General features: G+C 41.8%; 1 protein-coding gene across 3 annotated transcripts; it reads right to left on the reverse strand.

The window, feature by feature from the left end:
- Positions 1-1,086: 1,086 nt before the first annotated feature.
- UCHL1 (ubiquitin C-terminal hydrolase L1) lies at positions 1,087-12,824 on the reverse strand. 3 transcript variants are annotated; one of them, XM_059923114.1, is made up of 9 exons: positions 12,777-12,824; positions 12,661-12,672; positions 12,105-12,233; positions 9,170-9,320; positions 6,824-6,909; positions 6,698-6,745; positions 5,768-5,834; positions 4,822-4,880; positions 1,087-1,511 (listed from the first exon to the last, which is right to left on the reverse strand). In XM_059923114.1, exons 1-9 carry the CDS (start codon positions 12,807-12,809, stop codon positions 1,425-1,427), a joined length of 672 nt encoding a protein of 223 aa, XP_059779097.1. In that variant the 5' UTR covers positions 12,810-12,824; the 3' UTR covers positions 1,087-1,424. The 3 variants fall into 3 exon arrangements, with proteins under 3 accessions (XP_059779097.1, XP_059779098.1, XP_059779096.1); XM_059923115.1 differs by lacking the exon at positions 12,661-12,672; XM_059923113.1 differs by lacking the exons at positions 12,661-12,672; positions 12,777-12,824 and having other exon boundaries at positions 12,105-12,645.
- Positions 12,825-22,148: the final 9,324 nt, after the last annotated feature.

Consider the following 22,148-nt stretch of genomic DNA (forward strand, 5'->3'; position numbering starts at 1 on the left):
CTCCCCCAAAACTCGTAACACTAGTCTAATTATGAGAAAACATTAGGCAAATCCCAAGAGAGGGGCATCCTACAAAATACTTGGATCAGTACTCCTTGAAACTGTCAAAATCATCAAAAGAAAAGCCTGGGGCTTCCCTGGTGGCGCAGTGGTTGAGAATCTGCCTGCCAGTGCAGGGGACACGGGTTCGAGCCCTGGTCTGGGAAGATCCCACATGCCGCGGAGCAACTAGGCCCGTGAGCCACAACTACTGAGCCTGCGCATCTGGAGCCCATGTTCCACAACAAGAGAGGCCGTAACAGTGAGAGGCCCACGCACCACGATGAAGAGTGGCCCCCGCTTGCCACAACTAGAGAAAGCCCTCGCATAGAAACGAAGACCCAACACAGCCAAAAAAAAAAGTAAATAAATAAAAGTCAGGAGCTCTAAAAAAAAAAAAAAAGCCTGAGAAACTGTCACAGCCAGGAAGAGCCTAGAGAGTATTCTGGATGGGATCCTGCAAAAGAAAAAAGACATTAGGTAATAACCAAGGTAATCTGAATAAGGTATGGACTTTAGTCAATAGAATTGTCAATAATGGTTCATCAACTGTTACAAATGTATCATACTAATGTAAGACATAATGGGGAAAACGAATGAAAGGTATACGGGAACTCTAATATCTTCTCAATTTTTCTGTAAATCTAAAATCATTCTTATAGCATAAGGAATATGGTCACTAATACTGCGATAACTTTGTAAGGGCACAGATGGTTACTAGCCTTATCGTGGTGATCATTTCATGATGTACTTAAATGTCGAATCACTATGTTGTACATCTGAAACTAATATAATATTATCAACTATATTTCAATAAATATTGTTCCAAAAAATAAAGTATTTAATTTTTTTTTTAAGTCTACAGGTACACACAGTAACATAAATGTATAGAAAAAAGTGTAGAAACACACTAAACCGATACTATTTTTATGGTAATTTTCTTACCTGTACTGTATAAGTTCTTATATGGAAGATATATATGTAAGTACTATGATAATTTGGGATACATTGGGGGGAAGGAAAAATGAAAACCAGTTTAGGCTCATCTCTTATCAGCAGAAAAATTTTATTCCTTTTAAGGACAAACCACATCCAAGGCCTTAGCTTACAGACACAAACCAAAGTAGCCATTAAAGCATTAGATATTGAGGTATAAGACATACAATGAGGGGAACGCTTTGCCATCAGAGGGTGACACCAAAACTTGCTCAATGGAGCTCTGCTAGTGCGTGGGTGAAGTTGCGGGTAAGTAAGTGCACATCTGCGGAACCGAAGGAGAACAGCTGTGCTCTACAAGTACTGAAGCACTTAGACCACATAGGTAGGGATATACTTTCACGATGAAGGGAAGGAGGGAGAAAGCGAAGTGCCCCCGCCACGAGGCATTAGGCTGCCTTGCAGAGGGCCACGGCAGAGAAGCGGACCTCCCCTTGCTCACGCTCGGTGAATTCTCTGCAGACCTTGGCAGCGTCCTGAGAAGGAGGAATGTCACGAATTAAGGTCGAAACAGCACCAGCTCAAAATGAAAGCTTCAAGGGGAAAGTATTAGTAAGGTCTATTAATGCCCAAAGTTCACCCTGACCAACTTTAAACCTCCCAATAAACTTGAAAACCAGGGCTTAAGGCAAGAGGAAAAAAAATCAGGTGATGGGCAAGACAAGGACCCACATCACATATCCAGCTCCAGCAGCTTTGATTCCTTTATTCTTTCTACCAAACGCTCTGTGCTTCTGCCACCTTGTGCCCGGTTTTGACAAGAAAACTATACTCTTGGTGCTCTTCCCCTCAAATCCAAAGATAGAAAATTGATTTCTCTTCCATAAGGAAAAAGTTCTAACTCAGAAATTCCCGGAGTAAAGACAGACTTACTTCAAGTAAACATTTTACAAAACAAGCTTAAAGTTTAAATACCTGGTATTCCAAGTACAGATAAGTGATGGATTCCTACATATTTAGGGGATGACATGTGTTACTAATTCTAACACCTAGATTACAAAGATTGGGAAGAGAAAACTGACCCCAATGTTACTTGAGAAATTCTGGGGTTTAAATGCCTTGGGATCAGAATATCAATCACTGTTCAATTTGTTAAAAGTCCAGTGGAGAGAAAGCCCCACCAACAGTGTTAAACACGAGACCTTCAAGAGGACAGTGGATGTGCTATGACAGAGAACAGTCATGGAACATCAGCTCCCAAGGCCTAAAAATCACCAACCTGATAATGAGTTCTGGCCCTGAAAAAGTATCAACCCCACCCCGGTTTTGTTTCTGCTTTGGAACCACTTAGAAAAACTGAAGATGATCTAGAGTAACGTCTACATTTTATTCTATCAGAATTTTTAATATATTGATATCCCAGACCTGCCTTCCCCAAAGCCACTTTCCTTTAGGACCCATGCTGTTGATTAATGTGCCTGTAAAGGCAACAGCCATCTCCTACACAGACGATAAGCACTGACCTAATTCACTCAAGTTTAGGATACTTGGGTTAAGTTTATGTATTTTCTCACCAATTTAACAAGTTAATTCAGGGTATAGTTTAGATAACCTAAAACATCTCTAACCATATAGAACCAGCCTTACTTAGGATAAGAATTTCCACTAATTAAGATGTTATTTTCCAGTCAATTAATTTAAAATGAGTTTTTTTTTTTTTAAACAAAAAAAGTTTTACCTTCCCCAAACCTCATAAATTCTACTCACATAACAGTTTTAAGTATCCTACGCAGAGCACATTTTATAGTACAGGCATACCTCATTTTATTGCACTTCACTTTATTGTGCTTTGCAGATACTGCATTTTTTTTTTTTTTTTTTTTTGGCAAATTGAAGGTTTGTGGCAATCCTGCATGGAGCAAGTCTATCAGCATCACTTTTCCAGCAGCATTGGCTCACTTCATGTCTCTGTGTCACATTTTGGTAATTCTCATAATATTCCAAACTTTTCATTATTATTATATTTGTTATGGTGATCTGTGATCAGTGATCTTTGATGTTACTAATACAAAAAGACTGACTCACTGAACACTCAGATGATGGTTAGCATTGTTTTAACAATATTTTAAATTAAGGTATGTACACTGGTTTTTTAGACATAATGCTATTTATTGCACACTTAACAGACTACAGTATAGTGTAAACATAACTTTTATATGCAGTAGGAAGCAAAAAAACTCAAAACTTCTCTTTATTGTGATATTCGCTTTACTGCAGCGGTCTGGAACTGAACCCACAATGTGAGATGTGCCTGTATTAGGATAGTGTTAGATAGGAGTTGGTATGTACCTAGGAAGCTTTACTAGATGGACCAGAATCTTTCCTCCAAATAGGTCATAACCAGAAATTCTGCCCCTGTTCTTATTCTCTCCCATAAGTGAATCCTGACTCTCATGCAAATCCCCATTCTGTTTCTATAGGTCTAGTTCTCATTCCATATCACTATTCTCATTTATCCCTGGTATATCCAAGAATTAGCTCTGACTGATCTCAGGTGTATATGACAGCAGGCTAGAGAAAGTGACTGTCCCTCCTAGGACTGCATAATTTGGTCCACTAGTACCTTGAGGTCATCAGGTCTATGATGTTCCAAAGACAGGTCTACTATAAAGGTAGTATTGTACAGTGGCTAAGAGCACAGACTCTAGAGACAGACTGTCTAGATTTGAACCATGATTCTGTAGTTTGCCATTGACCTTGGGCATCACTTACCTCTGCACCTCCATTTCCTCATCTGTAAAATGTGAGTAATACTAACTACCTCAGAGCATCATAAAAGAGGTAACTAACTTAGAACAGCATCTAGCATGCAGTCAGCAAACTGCAGCCCGTGGGCCAAATCCAGCCTGCTGCCTGTTTTTGTTAATAAAGTTTTAGTGGAACACAGCCATACGCATTCATTTAGACACTGCCTATGGGGCTGCTTTGGAGCTGTCACAGCAGAAATGAATACCTGCAACAGAGCCCATATGCTACACAAAGCCTAAAATATTTCCTGGCTCTTCACAGAAAAAGTCTGCCAACCCCCGGTCCTACACACAAGCAGCACGCAAAAAAGTTTAGCTGTTATTACGACAAATGAAGTAATTATACCTTAACATCATTTTTAAGTTTATCACAATTAAGCCATTTTCCTTTCTAACAGCAAACTGACTAAACTCTAGAGATTCATTTTTAGAGGGAAGAGGACTAGTCAACCAACTCGTGTTCAGAATTAAGAGATTTCCGCCGTCACTTTTACCAGGACGGTTACACAGTGACCCTGGATCTTAAAGTTCTGGTCAGGCATGTTTTGAATTTGCTTCCTTTGACCTGTTAACAGTGGACCGACTGTGTGGGAAGAAAACAATCACAGAGGTAACTGCCTAACCAGAACCCATAGTATGCTACCTACAAGACTGACCCAAATCCAGCAGTCAGAGAGGGATTAGGAAAGGCTTGGGTTGCTGTCCCATGAGTCTGAGTCATTGGCTATGATGTAATCTGACAAGAGGACAAGAGTCACCTTAATCCCACAAGGAAATAAACAATGGCTTTCAGGCTAAATCTAACTGTGGGCTAAAGACAGCACGATACAGATTAGGCAGGGCTGCTCTAAAGGATCCTGTTTAAAACTATTTGCTATAAAATAAAGCGGACAGAATTACTGAGATGATCTTTAAGCCCTAAAGACTGCTCTTATCCCAGATGATTGATGCTGCCTGTACCGAAAAAGGTTTGCACTTTAGAATAGACAAACTGGCTAAAGAAATATGGGCCCTAGTGGAAATGGATTCCAAAGACTACCTGCAGCAGTGAGTCCTCTGAACTGGTGCCATGGTTCACCGGAAAAGGCATCCGTCCATCTGTAACGAAAAAGCCAGGCATGTCAATTTTCTCTGCACGTTTTCTGTCTACTGTGCTTGTCCAGCTTAAAGGCAAGTTTTAGATTCTTCCAAATACCACTGCCACTCCCACAAAGGTTAGGCTGGTTGTGAAGCAATAGGCTGGAAATGAGGTTCAAGTGTTCCTAGATATCCATCCCAGGCAATTCTAACCTAAAGCACCAAGACCACAAGACCACACAAGGCCAAACTAGCTACCCTACTAGGAGGGCTTGTGCCCATCTCTTGGGAAGGACCACAAAGCAAAAGTCAGAAGCAGTCTATGAGGTACAGGGAAGGTGGAGGGAAGAAAAAGGATCCTTGAGATTTCATTTGCCCCCCAAGGACTGCCCCAAGTTTTCTTTGCCCTTGCTTGCCATAGGCAGTATCTTGGCTTGAGATGACACAGCTGCAAGTCTTTCTCCAATAATACAAAGGAGATGACTCTTCTTAATACAGAGATGGACATGTCTTGAATTCTTTTTACACAAACCAGGTTGTGTTTAGGCATTTACCTCCTTCCAAAAGTATTCCTTGCCTGGAAAGGATGGCTGTGGAGACCTTATACTGGTGATACTATAGTGGAAGGTGGAAAGAGAAAATCTGAACGTGTGTACTTTGCACTGGCTGATCAGTTCTCTTTCCTGGTTTGTGACTAAAGCCATTCATCCCGCAGGCCAGGTTCCTGAGGGAGGTGCTCTGGGTATGATAAAGGGTTAAGTGCCCCCATGAGAATACCTCGGTGTTCTGGCTTCATAAACGGATATACTAAGCGCCACCATAAAGTCACACACCAGTACTGTAAGAGGAATTATGTCTGAGAGAATGCATGCATCTATATTAGATTCCAAAACTGGAGTGAAACGTACCAAGTTCATAGAGGTGGCCATCCACGTTGTTAAACAGAATAAAATGAAAGTTCACTTTGTCATCTACCTGCAGAGAGTCAAGATATTTTTTCAAAAATGAGTATTTTTTATTGTTTTATAAACTGCATTTAAAAATAAAGCTGAAAGAAAAAAATTAAGATATAAATGACATAACATGGTGTAAGTTTAAGGTATACAACCTGTTGATTTGATACATATTTTGCAATATGATTATTTTATAAGCAGAACTTAATTTGTTAAAAATAAATTCTCTAAGTAGAATATACTTGAACCAACCTGGCTACATATTATTTTAAATGATTATAGCTAATATTTATTTCTTATATACTAGGTACTATTCTAAGACCATTAAAGTAGATATACTGTAACTCTCAGAACTCTTAAGACTTGCTTTTTACTGAGGAGGAAATTAAGGCTTAGGGAGGATAAGTACTTCACCCAAGGTCAAGATTAGAATGTGACAGAGTCAACTGCAGTTATACAGACACTATCACTGACTTAAATCTAATCAACAGTTGACTTGAAGGCTGTGTTCAGATTAATGGTACATTCAAGTCATCTAGAAACTTTTAGTCCTTGTTGGTCCAGCTTGCTCTCCAATAGACTGTGAGAAGAGTATGTGAAATGTTCAGTTATTAAGAGGGGTGCTACTCACTCTATTAGACCCATTTGGATCTATATAAAACACTACCAGCCTGAATTTACTCAAGATTGTGTCAACTGCCAATTAGATATTTTGAAGAGCCATTTTTATGAACAGGTCTGGTCAAGGCATTATTCTGGTAGAATTTTCTGGCATTCATCAGCCTTGGGTGGAAACATGTGCTGTGTTCCAGTAAGAGGTTCTTGCACATATTTCTGGGGAAACATGGGTGACACCGGGACAGCCTGGCTCTAACTCGTATTTACCCGACATTGGCCTTCCTGTGCCACGGCATCATGGGCTGCCTGGATGGCCTGCAGAAAACAGAGAAGACTTAGCACAGAAACCTCTGGAGTTATTGAAAATCGATGCTCTAGAAGTTCTCTTCCTACCTCATTCTTTTCAAAGTATTTTGCTCTGTCTTCAGGGGACAACTTCTCTGTTTCAGAAAGAAATTGTTTCAGAACTGACCCATCCTCTTTTAAAAAAAAAAAGAAAAAAGAAAGAAAAAAAAGCATATGTTAGTACCGGTATAATGCAAATGGTTGCACATTTATTGCTGACTTAAGCCACTGCATAGCCTGTCACGTTTGGCAACCTGACTTTTTACCATGGCCTCTGAAGATGTGGATGAGCGGTGCCTCTTCCCCAGCCTCTTTTTCCAACCACTCCCCTCTCACTGCATTCAAGCCAGAGAACTCTCAGCTCCTCCAGCATGCCAAGCTCTTCCTCACACCCTCCCTGTCCCCCCGACCCCTCCACCTTCCCCCTCACCCTCACCTCTCAGATCTCTTACCACCTCTGTTACAGCACTGATCCACTTGTAACATGTATTTGTGAGACTTTCAGTGCCATAAAGGCAGGAACTGTCTTGTCTATTGCTCTCATCTACAGCACTTAGCAATGCACAATTAATGTTTATTGCATACATGATGTAACAATAACATTTTAATCTATCAACATCAACAGTTCTCAAACCAAGACTTTTATTTCAGGGTAGAAAATGCAATCTTAGTAATATGGTTATCCAGAGAGACGTCAACCTACAGATCTTAAATAGAAATACAAAGACCCTAACAGTCTGGCCTAGAGACAGCTAACTAGCTGATGGTTGGCATAAGCATTTTGTCATTGCTCAGTGTGGATGAGTCTAGGACTCAAGAGCAACTTGCATTTCAAAAGACCTCAATTTGAACTTTCAGCTCTAAACTTAAACAAATTTGTTAAATGGGGACCATTTAAAATTTGGAAGTTATAGGAATCCTCTCAACTTTATGAGGAGGGATGTGACTCAGATTAAGCCGATGGCACCGTCATGACCACGTTTATGGAAGAGTTACAGTATCTGTGACCTCAGGAACACAGTATTCTAAAAAAAAAGAAAGAAAGCAACTTCTAGAAGATCTGGACCTTTGTGGCCAGACAAGCCTTTTTTTTTTTTTTTTTTTTTTAAATTTCAGAAGTATACCAGGAGTAGAATCTTGGCCACAATTCCCTTGTTTAAATTAAAAAAAAAAAAAAAAAAGTATTTGACCTGCTACAAGCAACAGCATGGACTGTTAGTTGAACTTATTCAATTCTCAGCCATCCCCATCCATTGTCTAAATCAGGAGTTGGCAGACTACTGCCACCTAATAAAGTTTTATTGGAACACAGCCACATCCACTGCTCTACATCTTGTCTATGGCTGCTCTTTCACTACAAGGGCAGAGATTATATGGCCCTCAAAGCCTAAAAGATTTACTCTCTGGCCTTTTAAGAAAGTTTGCTGACCCTTGGCCAAAATCATACACAATGCCATGTATTTTAACATATTTCAATGCTGTTACTTGCGCTTCTGACAACTTAAGGGCTGAGACTCATCTCTTCTCTACCCTCCGTGGCATCCACTGGAGGCGAGCTAAAATTCCTGACCCAGCTTTGTTCACAGATGGATCTCTCAAGGTGCCAGCCTGCGGCTATGCTTCCCTGCAGGACCTCGTGCTGTGTCCTGCTGCTTTAGGCTGTTTTGGTTCTCCTGTTGCTTATGAGACACAGCACCATTAAAGAAAGGTCCTAAAGGTTGGCATTTTATGCCTTAACAGCATCTCTAATTCTTTAGAATTGTCAAGACTAGCAGGAGGATCTGCACATGAAGAGCCCAGGCGGAGAGGCAAGCACAAAACTGCACTGTCACCCGCCCCGCCTCTCCAGGCGGAGGAAACCACACCATGCTTCCTGGATGCGCTTCCCTTCCTTAAAAGGGAGGAACAGGGGCTTCCCTGGTGGCGCAGTGGTTGAGAGTCTGCCTGCCAATGCAGGGGGCACGGGTTCGAGCCCTGGTCTGGGAGGATCCCACATGCCGCGGAGCAACTGGGCTCGTGAGCCACAACTACTGAGCCTGCGCGTCTGGAGCCTGTGCTCTGCAACAGGAGAGGCCGCGATAGTGAGAGGCCCGCGCGCTGCGATGAAGAGTGGCCCCCACTTGCCACAACTAGAGAAAGCCCTCGCACAGAAACGAAGACCCAACACAGCCAAAAAAAAAAAAAGGGGGATGTAGAAAAAGGGGGGGAGAGTCTTCTTTAAAAAAAAAGGGGAGGAACAATGAGAATTCATCCACTGATTCTACCTGCATAAGTAGGTTTTCAAAAAAATTTAAGGCAATGGCTTTGCCAAACAGAGGCTTGGGGGTGTTGGAAGGAAGCATTACAGTTAATTAAAGGTCAACCAGAGGATGACTGGCCTCAAAACCCACTCACCGAACTCCAGTTTGTCCTGATTATTGGCCACTGCATGAATGAGTCCGATGGTTCCACAGGAGTTGCCAATGGTCTGCTTCATGAAGTACACCTTAGGACTTACTTCTTGTCCCTTCAGCTCTTCAATCTGTTTTTTCCTGAAGTTCTCATGCTGTGAGTGCAAAAAAACATTTTTACATCTCAAAATGAAAATGCAAAGAACAGACGGCAGCATAGTGAGTTCTAGCACCTAAATGGAAACAGAAGTGGGATATGTGACCAGGAGCCTTGGTTCTAGGTGCTGGCTGGCGCCCAGAGAACGGCCCGTCTGCCACCCACGCCAGCCCGTGGGGTTCTGAGAGGTTCTGACACTCCACCCTGATGCTGCAGTGCAGTAGCGGCCTTGGATGTTGCCCAAGCCTTTGTCTAGACACCACTGCAACCTTTCACCTTGAAATGGATGGCATGCTGAGGTCAGAAAAACCGACGAGTTCGTTATTTTCTTCCTTTAACACTAACGACTTTCACACAGGCATTCCAATCAAGCGCTGGTCAGTTGAATGCCCAAGAACACCAGCTAGTTTATACCTCACTATTCTTTGAAGTTCTACTTCTATTCTGCCCAAATACATGTCTCTTCAAAAACAAAACAAGACAAAACTTAACTAAAGAAAGGAGCAATTTAAAGAAATTAACTATTCCCTCATCCTTTTTTAGGAAGGAAAGACAACTGGTCTGGGGTGCTGGGTTGTGATTTCACAAAACCTTCTCACCCTACAACAGAAAGATGTAACTCTTGTTTGTCCTTGACAACTATACAATTTGAGGAGACTAGTTTCCTCAAAGCATTATCTCTTTGTACAGTAATATAGTGGGCTTGTCTGGCCCTTTCACTAACAAGTTCTAAAGACCTTAAAGGTATGACTGCTCAGTTAAAAGCAGGGTGCTGATGCTACAGAAACATTAATTTCTTACTACTGGTATAAACCGTAAGGAACCCGAGAAGTACATATATTTCTAATTCTAGCAGCCTTGCATTACTGTACACGGAACTGAAGCAAGCCTTGTCTGTGGTACCATCAGAGGAATAAGCTCTCTTGTCCCACAAGATCAACTTAAACTCCAACCACTAGGAAGTTCTAGCATCATGTATCTACCTACTGGATCCTTGAATTGAGCTACTCATTGACTGTTAAGGATTTTCACTTTTCTAAAAAAGTTTAATTTTTTTGTAATGGGATAGCATCGTCCTTTAGGGTTGTTTGAGCTCTTGCATGCAGACATTTCCGTAAATATTTCACGATCCCTTAAAATGTGTTAAAAGTAGTCCATTTAGGATTTTATAATATTCTTAGACAAAATTAGATGCTTTCTAAACTAACATTAGCTTGTTTGGAAGTCAACCTATAAACCTCGACTTTTCTTTGAATTTGCTTCAGTATTTAGCCCAATAGGTGTTTTGTGTCACATAACAGGCATTCAGTAAATCTGACAGACAGAACTGGAGCGAAAAGACAAAGTATCTAGCTCTTTCAAACATAAAATGTTCTATCCAGAATGTTCTTCTAACCAAGATCTGCTTGATCCAGCAAAATGAGAGCAATGGGCTTTTGCAAGACAAACACGCTGCACCACTGCCTCCCAGAGGCCTTGCCTTTGAGTGCTGCTGCTCAAAAACCTCCGAGTCATCATGGTTCCTCTAATGAGAAACCTCTGGGAGAGGCTCAAATGAGAGAGAGAAGATTGCATTTGATTTGATCAATGGGGAAGCTAATTTGACTTGCAATTATTTGGGAACTCCATTTTCACCTAAGTAAAGGCTTTGGCAATAACCAACGTGTCAGTGGGACTATCCTAATAGCTTTAATGAGTGTTTTTAACCCACAATACTTAGCCCATTTACTAGGAGGAACGCCTGGAACTTCCCATAGGGCTTAGTTTATGCTGAGGATGCTTCTAGAACACCCGGCATTAGGATAGTGCTTCAGTTTAGCTCACTCTGTTTGGAACGATGCCCTATATGCTAATGCCCCAAGTTTCACTAAAGCAAAACTCAACCACTCCTCAATCAGGGGTCCAGTGGCAGTAATAGGAGATAGACGAGACCATGCTAATTAGTGGGAGTCCATACATCCAAGACAATTACCCCAGCAACCTTTTTATATCTATGTACCTCAAAGACTGAGCATCATACACTTGCACACTTGCAGGCGGAAGACCATCTAAAGGGAAATGAAAAAGCATTTCCAAGACTGGTCTAATGCCCACCTATTCACTTAACTACAAGGGCAGAGAGGAAAGAGGTTGAGAGATAGAAGGAGGTTCTCACACAGGAACCACACACAAATGATTAAGCTTTAGAAAAACACACTGGAGAAACTAAAAACCAAGTATGTACATTGTAGGAAGCGGAGGGTTGGGAAGAAACCCCTGAATCCACTGAAGACCCAGGCAGCAGAGGTGGAAAATTAAAGAACCTATTGTTTTCTTGTGGTTTAGGCAAGCCCATCCCCCTCCATTTTACAGCAAGGTGGGAGTCTGAGAACCAAACAATAAAACGACACGTCCCAGCCATTAAAGGAGAACAACCAGCCAGCCATTCCTTGGCTCAAACTGCCAAAAAGCCTAGGCTCAAACTGCACTCATGAGTAGGGTGAACTGTCTTCCTGGATAATTGGGATGCTGGAACTGAGATACTGCTTCTCCTCCAAATTCAAGGCAATACTGGATGGATGAACGACCAGGCAATAAACTCCGTTACAACAGAAGCCCAGTGAGCAGGTACCATGGAAGTGCGAGCTCCTCCCTCCATCCGCCACAAGGAAGGGGCAGTGTGCCAGCTCTGGGCGCCCAGGCCAGGACGGGAGGAGAGCCTGCACCGCCCTCAACGCCTCACTCCGGTCTGGCGGCAGCGCGCACAGCGCAGCGCCTGCGCACCCCGGGCCCCACGCCCTACCTGGGCCGTGAGAGGAAAGAGCAGCAGCAGCGCGCAGGCAGGCGCCGGCACCGAGCCCAGAGACTCCTCTTCCAGTCCCAGCACGTCCTCGAAGCGCCACTGGCCGGCGACCCCCAGCCGGGCCAGCACCTGCGGGGAAGAAACAGGGCGGCCAGGCAAGTGGCGGGCACCTACCGCGAGGCGGGGGAGGCGGGGCGGGCTCTGCGCCCTCGCGCCTCTCCACGGGCCTGGGAGGAGCCCGGCCCCGCCCCGCCCCGCCCCCCACCCGAGCCGAGTGCAATGACACAGCACAAAGCGCGGCCCACACGTGGCTCCCGCGACGCCCGGGGCTAGCATCTGGGCGCAGCCTCCTCCATCCCACCTCTGACCGGTTTCGCAGTCACCGCCGCACCCGAGGCAGGGGCAGAGGGTGGGCACCCCGGCCGCGCCCCAGCCCCGCCGCCTCTGGAGCGCGCAGGGCGCCGCTCGGTCCCTGCGAAACAGCCGGAGCCGGGGGGCGCCTCCGCCTCGGTGCTCCCGGGGGAGGGGGACAGAGGAAGCCCGAGACGTCACTCACTTTGTTCAGCATCTGGAAGGCAAATGCAAAGATAAAAGCAGTCATTGATACCGCTACCTGGTGAGGGCTGACCCTCGGCCCTGCGCTCCCCGAGTAACAGTGCACCTGATGCTCACCTCCGGGTTAATCTCCATCGGCTTGAGCTGCATCTTCGCGAACAACGGCAGGAAGCACAGCCCAGAGAAGAGGAAAAACGGAGTGCGGAGCCGCCCAGGCTGCAGCTATAAAGCACCGGCCTGACGCACTATGGGTGCTTGCGCAGGGGGAGCAGAGGCAAAACCAAGCGAGGAGAAACGGTCAGTCGCAGCCAAATGGGCACGAACCCCCCCCTTGCGCAGTGCGGAGTGGTACGGCCAAGCCCCCAAACCTTGCAGTCTCACTTGCTGGTGAGATAATCTGGTGGTTGTGGAGATGGGTTTTGTTGGTGGGTGTTCCTTGAGCGTGTGGAGCAGTCCTTTTGATGGAGTCTGATTTTTTGCGAAGTTTCTGGAAACCCACACTTTCGACCATCCCAGTTACCTGAAAGCTTAGCGTCTCTGAAGCACTGAGAAAAAGCCCAAATTCAACAGGTATATATTTAATATGAATATAAATCTAGCAGCAGTTTGCATTTGACCTTAGATAATTCATCCTCCATGTTAAAGCAAACCAGCACCGAGGTTCGTTTTTAATTGACCGCCTAGAATAAAACATAGTCTGTAATATAGCACATATTGCATTAGTGATGCTGATGTAATGTGACTCCCAGGGAAGAATTGGTTGGTCTTGGGGAAGCGGTAGAGACCTGGGGGATGTGGCTGTAATACGACACACAGAGAAGGCAGGCTGTCGGAGGCTTTAGGAAACATATCCAGGGAAAAAGACAGGTATAATTTCAAGATGAGAGGCTGTAAAAGGAAACGCATTTTTTTCAAGGAATGGGAGGCTTTGAAAAATAAAACGTTAAGTTCACAATAGAACACTCCCAGTGAAGAAGAAAGGTAAGGGCAACTTAACCGCTGTTCTCTAATGATCTCAGGTGGGGTTTGGGTTTTTTTCTACCAGCATATTCAAAAGATGGAGACAAATAGCATATGCCTAAAAATGAATAAAAAGTGGAACAAAATCTGTAAGAATAGTGCAGGAAAACAAAACCTCAGAATGAAGTGGGGCTTGCTGAATCCTAAGAAAAGAAGAAGGTTGGGAATTTTTTCACTTATGCTCAGAACAAGATAATGATGATGGTGAAAGAATAGACCTACTGTTTAGGGGATCCAAGGTTAAAAGATGACAGAGAGAAGGGAGGGGATCTGCTGTTTTTGAGTTATTACCTCTACAGTGGATCAGATTTTTTGCATGTCATCTCACAACCCTTAGAGAAGCCAATGAAGAAACTCTTCGTAGTGCAGTTTTACAGCTCAGAATCCGTGGCTTAGAGAGGTTAATTTGCTTTAAGATCACAACTGAAAAGTAAAACTGAGAAGTAAACCCTGGTAAATTGGGCTCAAGGAGCCCATTCTCTATCCAAAATCCCACTACATTCCACTTATATTTTCTTCCCATTGTTACCACCAGAAAAATGACCTTCACACGGAACATGAGAGAGGAAAAGACATTAGTAAGAAGAACTTAATGGATGAATTTTGTGGTATGTAAATTATGCCTCACTAAAGTTGTTTCTTTAAAAATAGAAGACTTGGGTTTCCCTGGTGGCGCAATGGTTGAGAATCTGCTTGCCAGTGCAGGGGACACGGGTTCGAGCCCTGGTCTGGGAAGATCCCACATGCCGTGGAGCGACTAGGCCCGTGAGCCACAACTACTGAGCCTGCGCGTCTGGAGCCTGTGCTCCGCAACAAGAGAGGCTGCGATAGTGAGAGGCCCGCGCACTGCATTGAAAAGTGGCCCCCACTTGCCGCAACTAGAGAAAGCCCTTGCACAGAAACGAAGACCCAACACAGCCAAAAAATAAATTAATTAAAAAAAAAAAAAATCCAAAGCATCTCTCTCTGAAAAAAAAAAAAAAATAGAAGACTTGAAAGTCTTGACAAGTGAGTAGTAGTACAAGAATACCTGGCTATGTTGAATGAGTTCTTGCCTTTAAGACCGAGACAAATTACATCCTAATTTACTTCATTTTTTCAACAAGTACCGATTAAGCACATACTGTGTAATGGGGATACAAAGGTGAACAAAGTAACTTCTGTCATCAAGCTCTTATCAGTAATAAGAGTGGTGTGAGAGGGAGTAGAGTTTGGGAACACTTAGCGTAGGGAATCGGGAGAGCTTCCCGAAGGAAGTGACATTTAATATAAGGCCTGATGGACCTGTAGAAGTTAGCAGTTTACAGTTATTGCCAAAATAAATAGTAAAAGAAAAAATGATAACTAACATAACATTGTAAATCAACTACACTTCAATAAAATTTTTAAAAAAGAAGCAATGAGGGACTTCCCTGGTGGTACAGTGGTTAGGAATCCACCTGCCAATGCAGGGGACACGGGTTCCAGCCCTGGTCTGGGAAGATCCCACATGCCGCGGAGCAACTAAGCCTGTGCACCACAACTACTGCGCCTACACTCTAGAGCCCGTGAGACACAACTACTGAGCCCACATGCCACAACTACTGAAGCCAGCGTGCCTAGACCCCATGCTCTGCAACAAGAGAAGCCACTGCAATGAGAAGCCCACGCACCGCAATGAAGAGTAGCCCCCGCTCGCCACAACTAGAGAAAGCCCACGCGCAGCCACAAAGACCCAACGTGGCCAAAGATTGATTAATTAATTAATTAATTAATTAATAAAAAAAGAAGTAATGATAACACTTTCAGAAATCTTCGTTAAAGGTAGTCACTCATTCACTCAACTAATATATATATATTGAGGGCCTACTATGTGCCAGGAAGCATCAGAGCAATGAATAAAACAGCTCCCTGCTTCCAAGAAGATGCCAGAGACTAGACATGAACAAACTGTATCCTGATCTTTTTTTAAAAAAAGAGGGGAGAGCCAGGGGAGAATGTATCTCTGAATACATTAGTACAATATCTACTGAAACTGTAGACCAGGAGATTTGATATCAATCATTAGCCAAATTCTAGGACTCGTAAGTAGTGAATTCTTTGAAAAAATAGAATGCTTGCATTTTGAAGAAGTTATGTCTGCCAACCCTTATCTCCTTTTCTTTTGGGCTTACTAGCTAGATGGACTGATAGAACACTTCTCATTGTATTCTTTCTTCATGCTGCCTGGGTTGACATCAATTGATATTAAAGTTGAGGTGGTTTTATAGCTTATTGAAGTTACTCTACCTTTAAAAAAGAAGTGCTGCTGAATGAAGTAATCTCAACCTGTAGCCACCCGACAGTGGTTCTAATCCTGTCTTGTGCAGTTTTATTGGAGCAGAGAGAGAGAGGGAGAGAGCACATGCAAGCGAGAATAAGCAAACTAAATGGCAGAATCATGAGATTCAGAAAAGTGAGTTAAAAATAAAGTGATGAAATTTAATAGAGATTTTGGTGATTGTTGTACACCCCTATGAATATACCAAAAAACTTTAAATGGGTGAATGTTATCTTAGCAAAGGTGTTAAAAATTCAGTAGGGATATGTATGAAGCTCTGCATCAATTATCATAGTACAGTTGGTCTTTATAGTCACTTTTTTCTTGATTCTGTTGTTGTAAAAGTATGTAATAATGTGGAAAATATCAAGTGAAAAACAAGTCCACAACATTTTGTTTATAAACATTAAAAATGAATACACAAAGATCAGAAGGAAAACCATTTTTTAAAAAATCAAATACGCAGGGTAAATATGGAGTAGACCTGTTAGAGGTGGAAAAACAAAATCAATGAGTGGATAAGTTGTCCTTCATAAATAAAGATGCCGGGCTTCCCTGGTGGCGCAGTGGTTGAGAATCTGCCTGCCAATGCAGGGGACACGGGTTCGAGCCCTGGTCTGGGAAGATCCCACATGCCACGGAGCAACTGGGCCCGTGAGCCACAATTACTGAGCCTGCGCGTCTGGAGCCTGTGCTCCGCAACAAGAGAGGCCGCGATAGTGAGAGGCCCGCGCACCGCGATGAAGAATGGCCCCCGCTCTCCGCAACTGGAGAAAGCCCTCGCACAGAAACGAAGACCCAACACAGCCATAAATAAATAAATAAATAAATAAAAATTAAAAAAAAAAAAAAAGTGTTTAAAAATAAATAAATAAATAAATAAAGATGCCATTTCTGATTCACCAGGAATAGGATTTTTATCATAAGTGTTTTTTTGTTTTAGCAATAAGATTTGGGATTGACCCTTTAAAAACCAACCTTTTTTTGATTCTGATAATTAATAAAACAGATATATTCAAATGTCCTTGGTAGAACAGTCCTACAGTATATGGGAGTCAATCCTGAAGGCTCAGCCCACAGAGTTTGTTCTCCAGCACTCCCAGTTGTTTTGTAAGCACCTAATTCCCTGTATTAAATTCCATTCTACTTAAAATGCCTAGAGTAGTTTTGGACTCCTGCATTGCTATACTGCAGGCATACCAGTAGAAGTACATGAGATGATTTTAGGTGAATCACAAACATGTAATAGTTATTTGTTTTAATGCACATCATAAAAGTTGTGTGTTCTTGTACATGTGTATAATTAGAACAAGTTTGTGATTTCACAGCTGTTAAATCTCTGGGCAAGTCTAACATATACTAAGCAAATAGTATTATTGGTCTATAAGGATATTGCAAAAAATATAGGAGTCGTTCATAAATCTCGAAGATAGGAAAACTCTAATGACAAAAGACTGTTACTAGTTGAAGAGGTAGAGTATACAGTGTCTTTGTGAAGACAGGCGACTCAAGCGCTGAAGCAGCGCTCCCCAAATATTTTGAGAAGTGGGTATTTCTGCCTGAAATCAGAAGTTACCCAAGAAGGGAGATGAGGAAGGGAAGAGCACTAGCCTTTTTTGTTATACAAAGGACATTGTATTTGTCATCCCCATTGAATCCTCAGACCAATCCTCTGATATTCATATTTCTACCTTGATTTTGCAGGTAAGTAAACTGAGGCCTCAGAGAGACTGTTTAAATTGCTAAAGTCACACAGCTACTAAGTGTCTGAGTCTGGGTTTCAACCCAAGTTTATTTGATTCAAAAACTTGCGCATGTTCAACTGTGCTGCCTACTTCCATCTAAGGGCCAGCCTTACAGCCTTAGTCATAATAAGTCATAATAAGTATGAAGATCAACCTCTGAGAAAAAGGAACTCAAATGACTTCCCCAGTGTCCAGGGCCAGAGCAGGTCACCCAACTCTGATAAGCGTGGCTCACTTTGAGGTCTGAGAGTCTACTTTGAATTTATAATTAGCACATAAATTATTGACAGAGTACTTCCTCAACATTTTTAAAACTTACTTGGCAATTCCTCTGTCAATAATGTTTCCCCAGAAGCAAGGTTCTGACATCCAGATATTTTAAAGTTAAAAATAACACAATAAAAAATCACATATAATGCAAAGAAATTACCGCACTTAGTTCCCATGGTAAAGTCAATTTTCGTCCTGTTTCCTAAAAGCAGTTCATTAACTGGGTATCCACAAATATGTCGGAAGGAAGAAAGATAAATGTGAGGGAGGAGAGTGCATGTCCTCATTGAATTATACCTTACTTCATATAGTCATGTATTTATTCAACACATATTTTTGAGCACCTACTATGTGTCAGACACTATACTATGCTTACCTGGGTTGGGGGTGAGATTAGCAGATGACAGCTATAAGGCATAGACCATGTTTCCTGGGCTTTTAAATGTCGTCAATTTTAAAATAAATGATCAATTTAAGAGCTTCTTTTGTGGGGGGGAAGGGGGCAGATCCAGTGCATCAAATGTATTTATCAGGTGTAAGGCATCTCTCTTTTCAGAAATGTTTAAACGTGAAAAACAGGTGCATCTTAGACACAAGGAAACACTGGTTCTGTTTTTTATCAAGCTCTTCACAATCAACTCGTGTTCAGGACAGCTAGCAGCATGCACTGTCCACAGTGAAAAATAAATGCCTTATGTGTCTAAGATATAGAGAAAGGGCTTGAGGACATAGGAGAAATATGACACAGCTGGCAACTGGTAGCAGATAATGAGAGGTGTTCTGAGGACAAGTGAAATAGAGATCCTGCCCTACTGTCCCTCAGTTACTATTTTCTTGTGGAGCTGTGAAACTGGAAATCAGAGGGCTTTGGTGGACCCAGGTCAGCCATCCAAAATGTGAACACAGGCAGTTTAATTAACTTCTTTACATCCCAGTTTCCTCAACAGTAAAATGAGTGTTACAGGAACACTACAATTTCTCCCAATTCTAGCATCCCAAGGACCTTGAGCAGCAGAAAATAAAAGGTATATAGACCAAATCATATAAAAATTTGGGGTAAGTCTACTTTCATCTGTAATTCCTTAATTTTAGCCATTAGCCCTGTTTGATGGGACTAGGATATAATAAACAAGATTTATCAGTTAAAATTGGTTTCTGAAGTGTGCTTCAGAGCTGTTTGTTACATATATCCTTTTACCAGGAGATTAGTATATGAGGAATATGATAAGCAGAAAAAATTTAAATCTATAAATATACCAGGAAATGTCTTCTCGAGAATACTGCTGAGTTCTAAGACCTAACCAAGCATTTTTTCAGAATCCTTTGAGTAAATAGCTCAATTTATAGATGTCTAGCGTCTTGGTCTTACCTGGACATTTAGCTTCAGTGGCCTAAGAACATGAAGCAATTAAAAAAAAAAACTCAACCCATACATAAATTCACTACCCTAAGAAATTTACCTTTTCATTTCTCCACATATTCCTTCTAGTACTTGGCCATCTGTATAGCAAACCCTGTTGCTATTGACATTTATTATCCTCTTCCTTCTAACTTGGCTGCCCACTGTTCCAGTCCCAACTCCATACTGCTTTCTTAGACCCCAGCTCAAGTCTATTTTCTTTTGGGGGATCGTTGAGGGCGAGGAGGAGGAAGGGAGGTTGTCACTGGAGAACTCCTCTGCTCCTTGTGAGACAGACAGTATTTCAAATAGTGTGTCCTGTGCACTGTATTAGTAGACCTTCCGTGGAAGAGCCCCTTAGAGCGCTGGGTCAGCCATAATGCCAGAAGCAGATACCCTGTTTTTTTCTTTTTTCTTTTATATTGGAGTATAGTTGATATACAATGTTGTGTTAGTTTCCGGTATACAGCAAGGTGATTCAGTTATACATACACATATATCTATTCTTTTTCAGATTCTTTTCCCATTTAGGTTATTACAGAATATTGAGTAGAGTTCCCTGTGCTATAGAGTAGGTCCTTGTTGATTATCTATTTTATATATAGTAGTGTGTATATGTTAATACCAAACTCCAGATTTATACCTCCTCCAACCTTTCCCCTTTGGTAACCATAAGTTTGTTTTCTAAGTCTGTGAGTCTGTTTTTGTTTTGTAAATTAGTTCATTTGTATCATTTTTTTAGACTCCACATATAAATGGTATCATATGATATTTGTCTTTCTCTATCTGACTTAATTCACTTAGTATGATAATTTCTAGGTCCATCCATGTTGCTGCAAATGGCATTATTTCATTCTTTTTATGGCTGAGTATTATTCCATTGTATATATATACCACATCTTCTTTATCCATTCATCTGTCAATGGACATTTAGGTTGTTTCCGTGTCTTGGCTATTGTAAATAGTGCTGCTATGAACGTTGGGGTGTATGTATCTTTCCAAAGTATGGTTTTCTCCAGATATATGCCCAGGAGTGGGATTTCTAGATCATATGGTAGCTCTATTTATAGGGTTTTTTTTAATATTCTATTTATTTATTTATTTGGCTGTGTTGGGTCTTAGTTGCTGCATGTGGGATCTTTCATTGCAGTGCACAGGCTCTTCCTTGCAGCATGCAGGCTTCTCTAGTTGCGGCGTGTGGGCTCTCCAGTTGTGGCACACAGGCTCCAGAGCACATGGGCTCAGTAGTTGTAGCACACGGGCTCTCTAGTTGCAGCACGCAGGCTTAGCTGCCCCACCGCATGTGGGATCTTAGTTCCCCGACTAGGGATCGAACCCATGTCCCCTGCATTGGAAGGCAGATTCTTAACCACTGGACCACCAGGGAAGTCCCCAAGCTCTATTTATAGTTTTTTAAGGAACCTCCATACTGTTCTCCATAGTGGCTGCACCAATTTACATTCCCACCAGCAATGTAGGAGGGTTCCCTTTTTTCTACACCCTCTCCAGCATTTATTGTTTGTAGACTTTTTGATGATGGCTATTCTGACTGGTGTGAGGTGATACCTCATTGTAGCTTTGATTTGCATCTCTCTAATAATTAGTAATATTGAGCATCTTTTCATGTGCTTTTTGGCCATCCGTATGTCTTTTTTGGAGAAATGTCTATTTAGATCTTCTGCCCATTTTTTGATCGGGTTGTTTGTTTTCTGATACTGAGCTACATGAGCTGTTTGTATATTTTGGAGATTAATCCCTTGTTGGTCAGATCATTAGCAAATATTTTCTCCCATTCTATGGGTTGTCTTTTCGTTTTGTGGATGGTTTCCTTTGCTGTGCAAAACCTTTTAAGTTTAATTAGGTCCCATTTGTTTGTTTTTGTTTTTATTTTCATTACTCTAGGAGGTGGATCCAAAAAGATAATTGCTGCGATTTATGTCAAAAAGTGTTCTACCCGTGTTTTCCTCTAAGAGTTTTATAGTATCTGGTCTTACATTTAGGTCTTCAATCCATTTTGAGTTCATACCCTGTTTGTTTCTTTTTATCAGCTACCAGACTTTCAGCAGCAGCCCACTACTCCTTAAAAACTGCCCTTGTGAAAACTGACCAGAACAGAGCCTTATGCCTATCTCAGAAAGAGGACCTCAATCATTTAAGCAGAGTGGGAAGTATATTGTATCTCAGAAAGGACAAATTAAAGAAACACAATGTATCCCTAAAAGGAAAAATAAAAAGAAATCCATGCTTAGATATAAGTAGTGAAACTGCAGAACACCAAGAACAAAGAAAGATTTTAGAATCAGCCACAAAGAAAACATAAATGAAAATGACATCAGTCTCCTCAATAGCAACCAAGGAAGCCAGGAGACAATGGAATAATACCTCCAATGTGTTGAGAGAAAATAAATGTCATCCTTGAATTTCGTATTCAGCAGAACTATCTTTCAAAAACAAAGGTGAAAAAAATTTACATATAAACATAAGCTGAGTTTACTACTTAGAGAGTTGTACAAAAGTAACTTCTAAAAGATGTAATTAAAGAAGAAAAAATGATCCAGTCGATGGTCTGAGAAAAGGGATTAAAATAATATTCAGTGGAAGCATATATGTAAATCCAAATAAATAGAATAGTGCTAAAATACAATTTTGCATAATAATATATATGATGTGAGGAAGTGCAAGGAGAGTGAATGTATTCACAGGTTCTTTATTGTTCTGGCAGAGGTTAAGAAATTATTTAACTTTAGGCTTTGTTA

This window comes from Balaenoptera ricei, chromosome 5, assembly GCF_028023285.1.
Source record: "Balaenoptera ricei isolate mBalRic1 chromosome 5, mBalRic1.hap2, whole genome shotgun sequence".
Classification (NCBI taxonomy): Eukaryota; Metazoa; Chordata; class Mammalia; order Artiodactyla; family Balaenopteridae; genus Balaenoptera; species Balaenoptera ricei.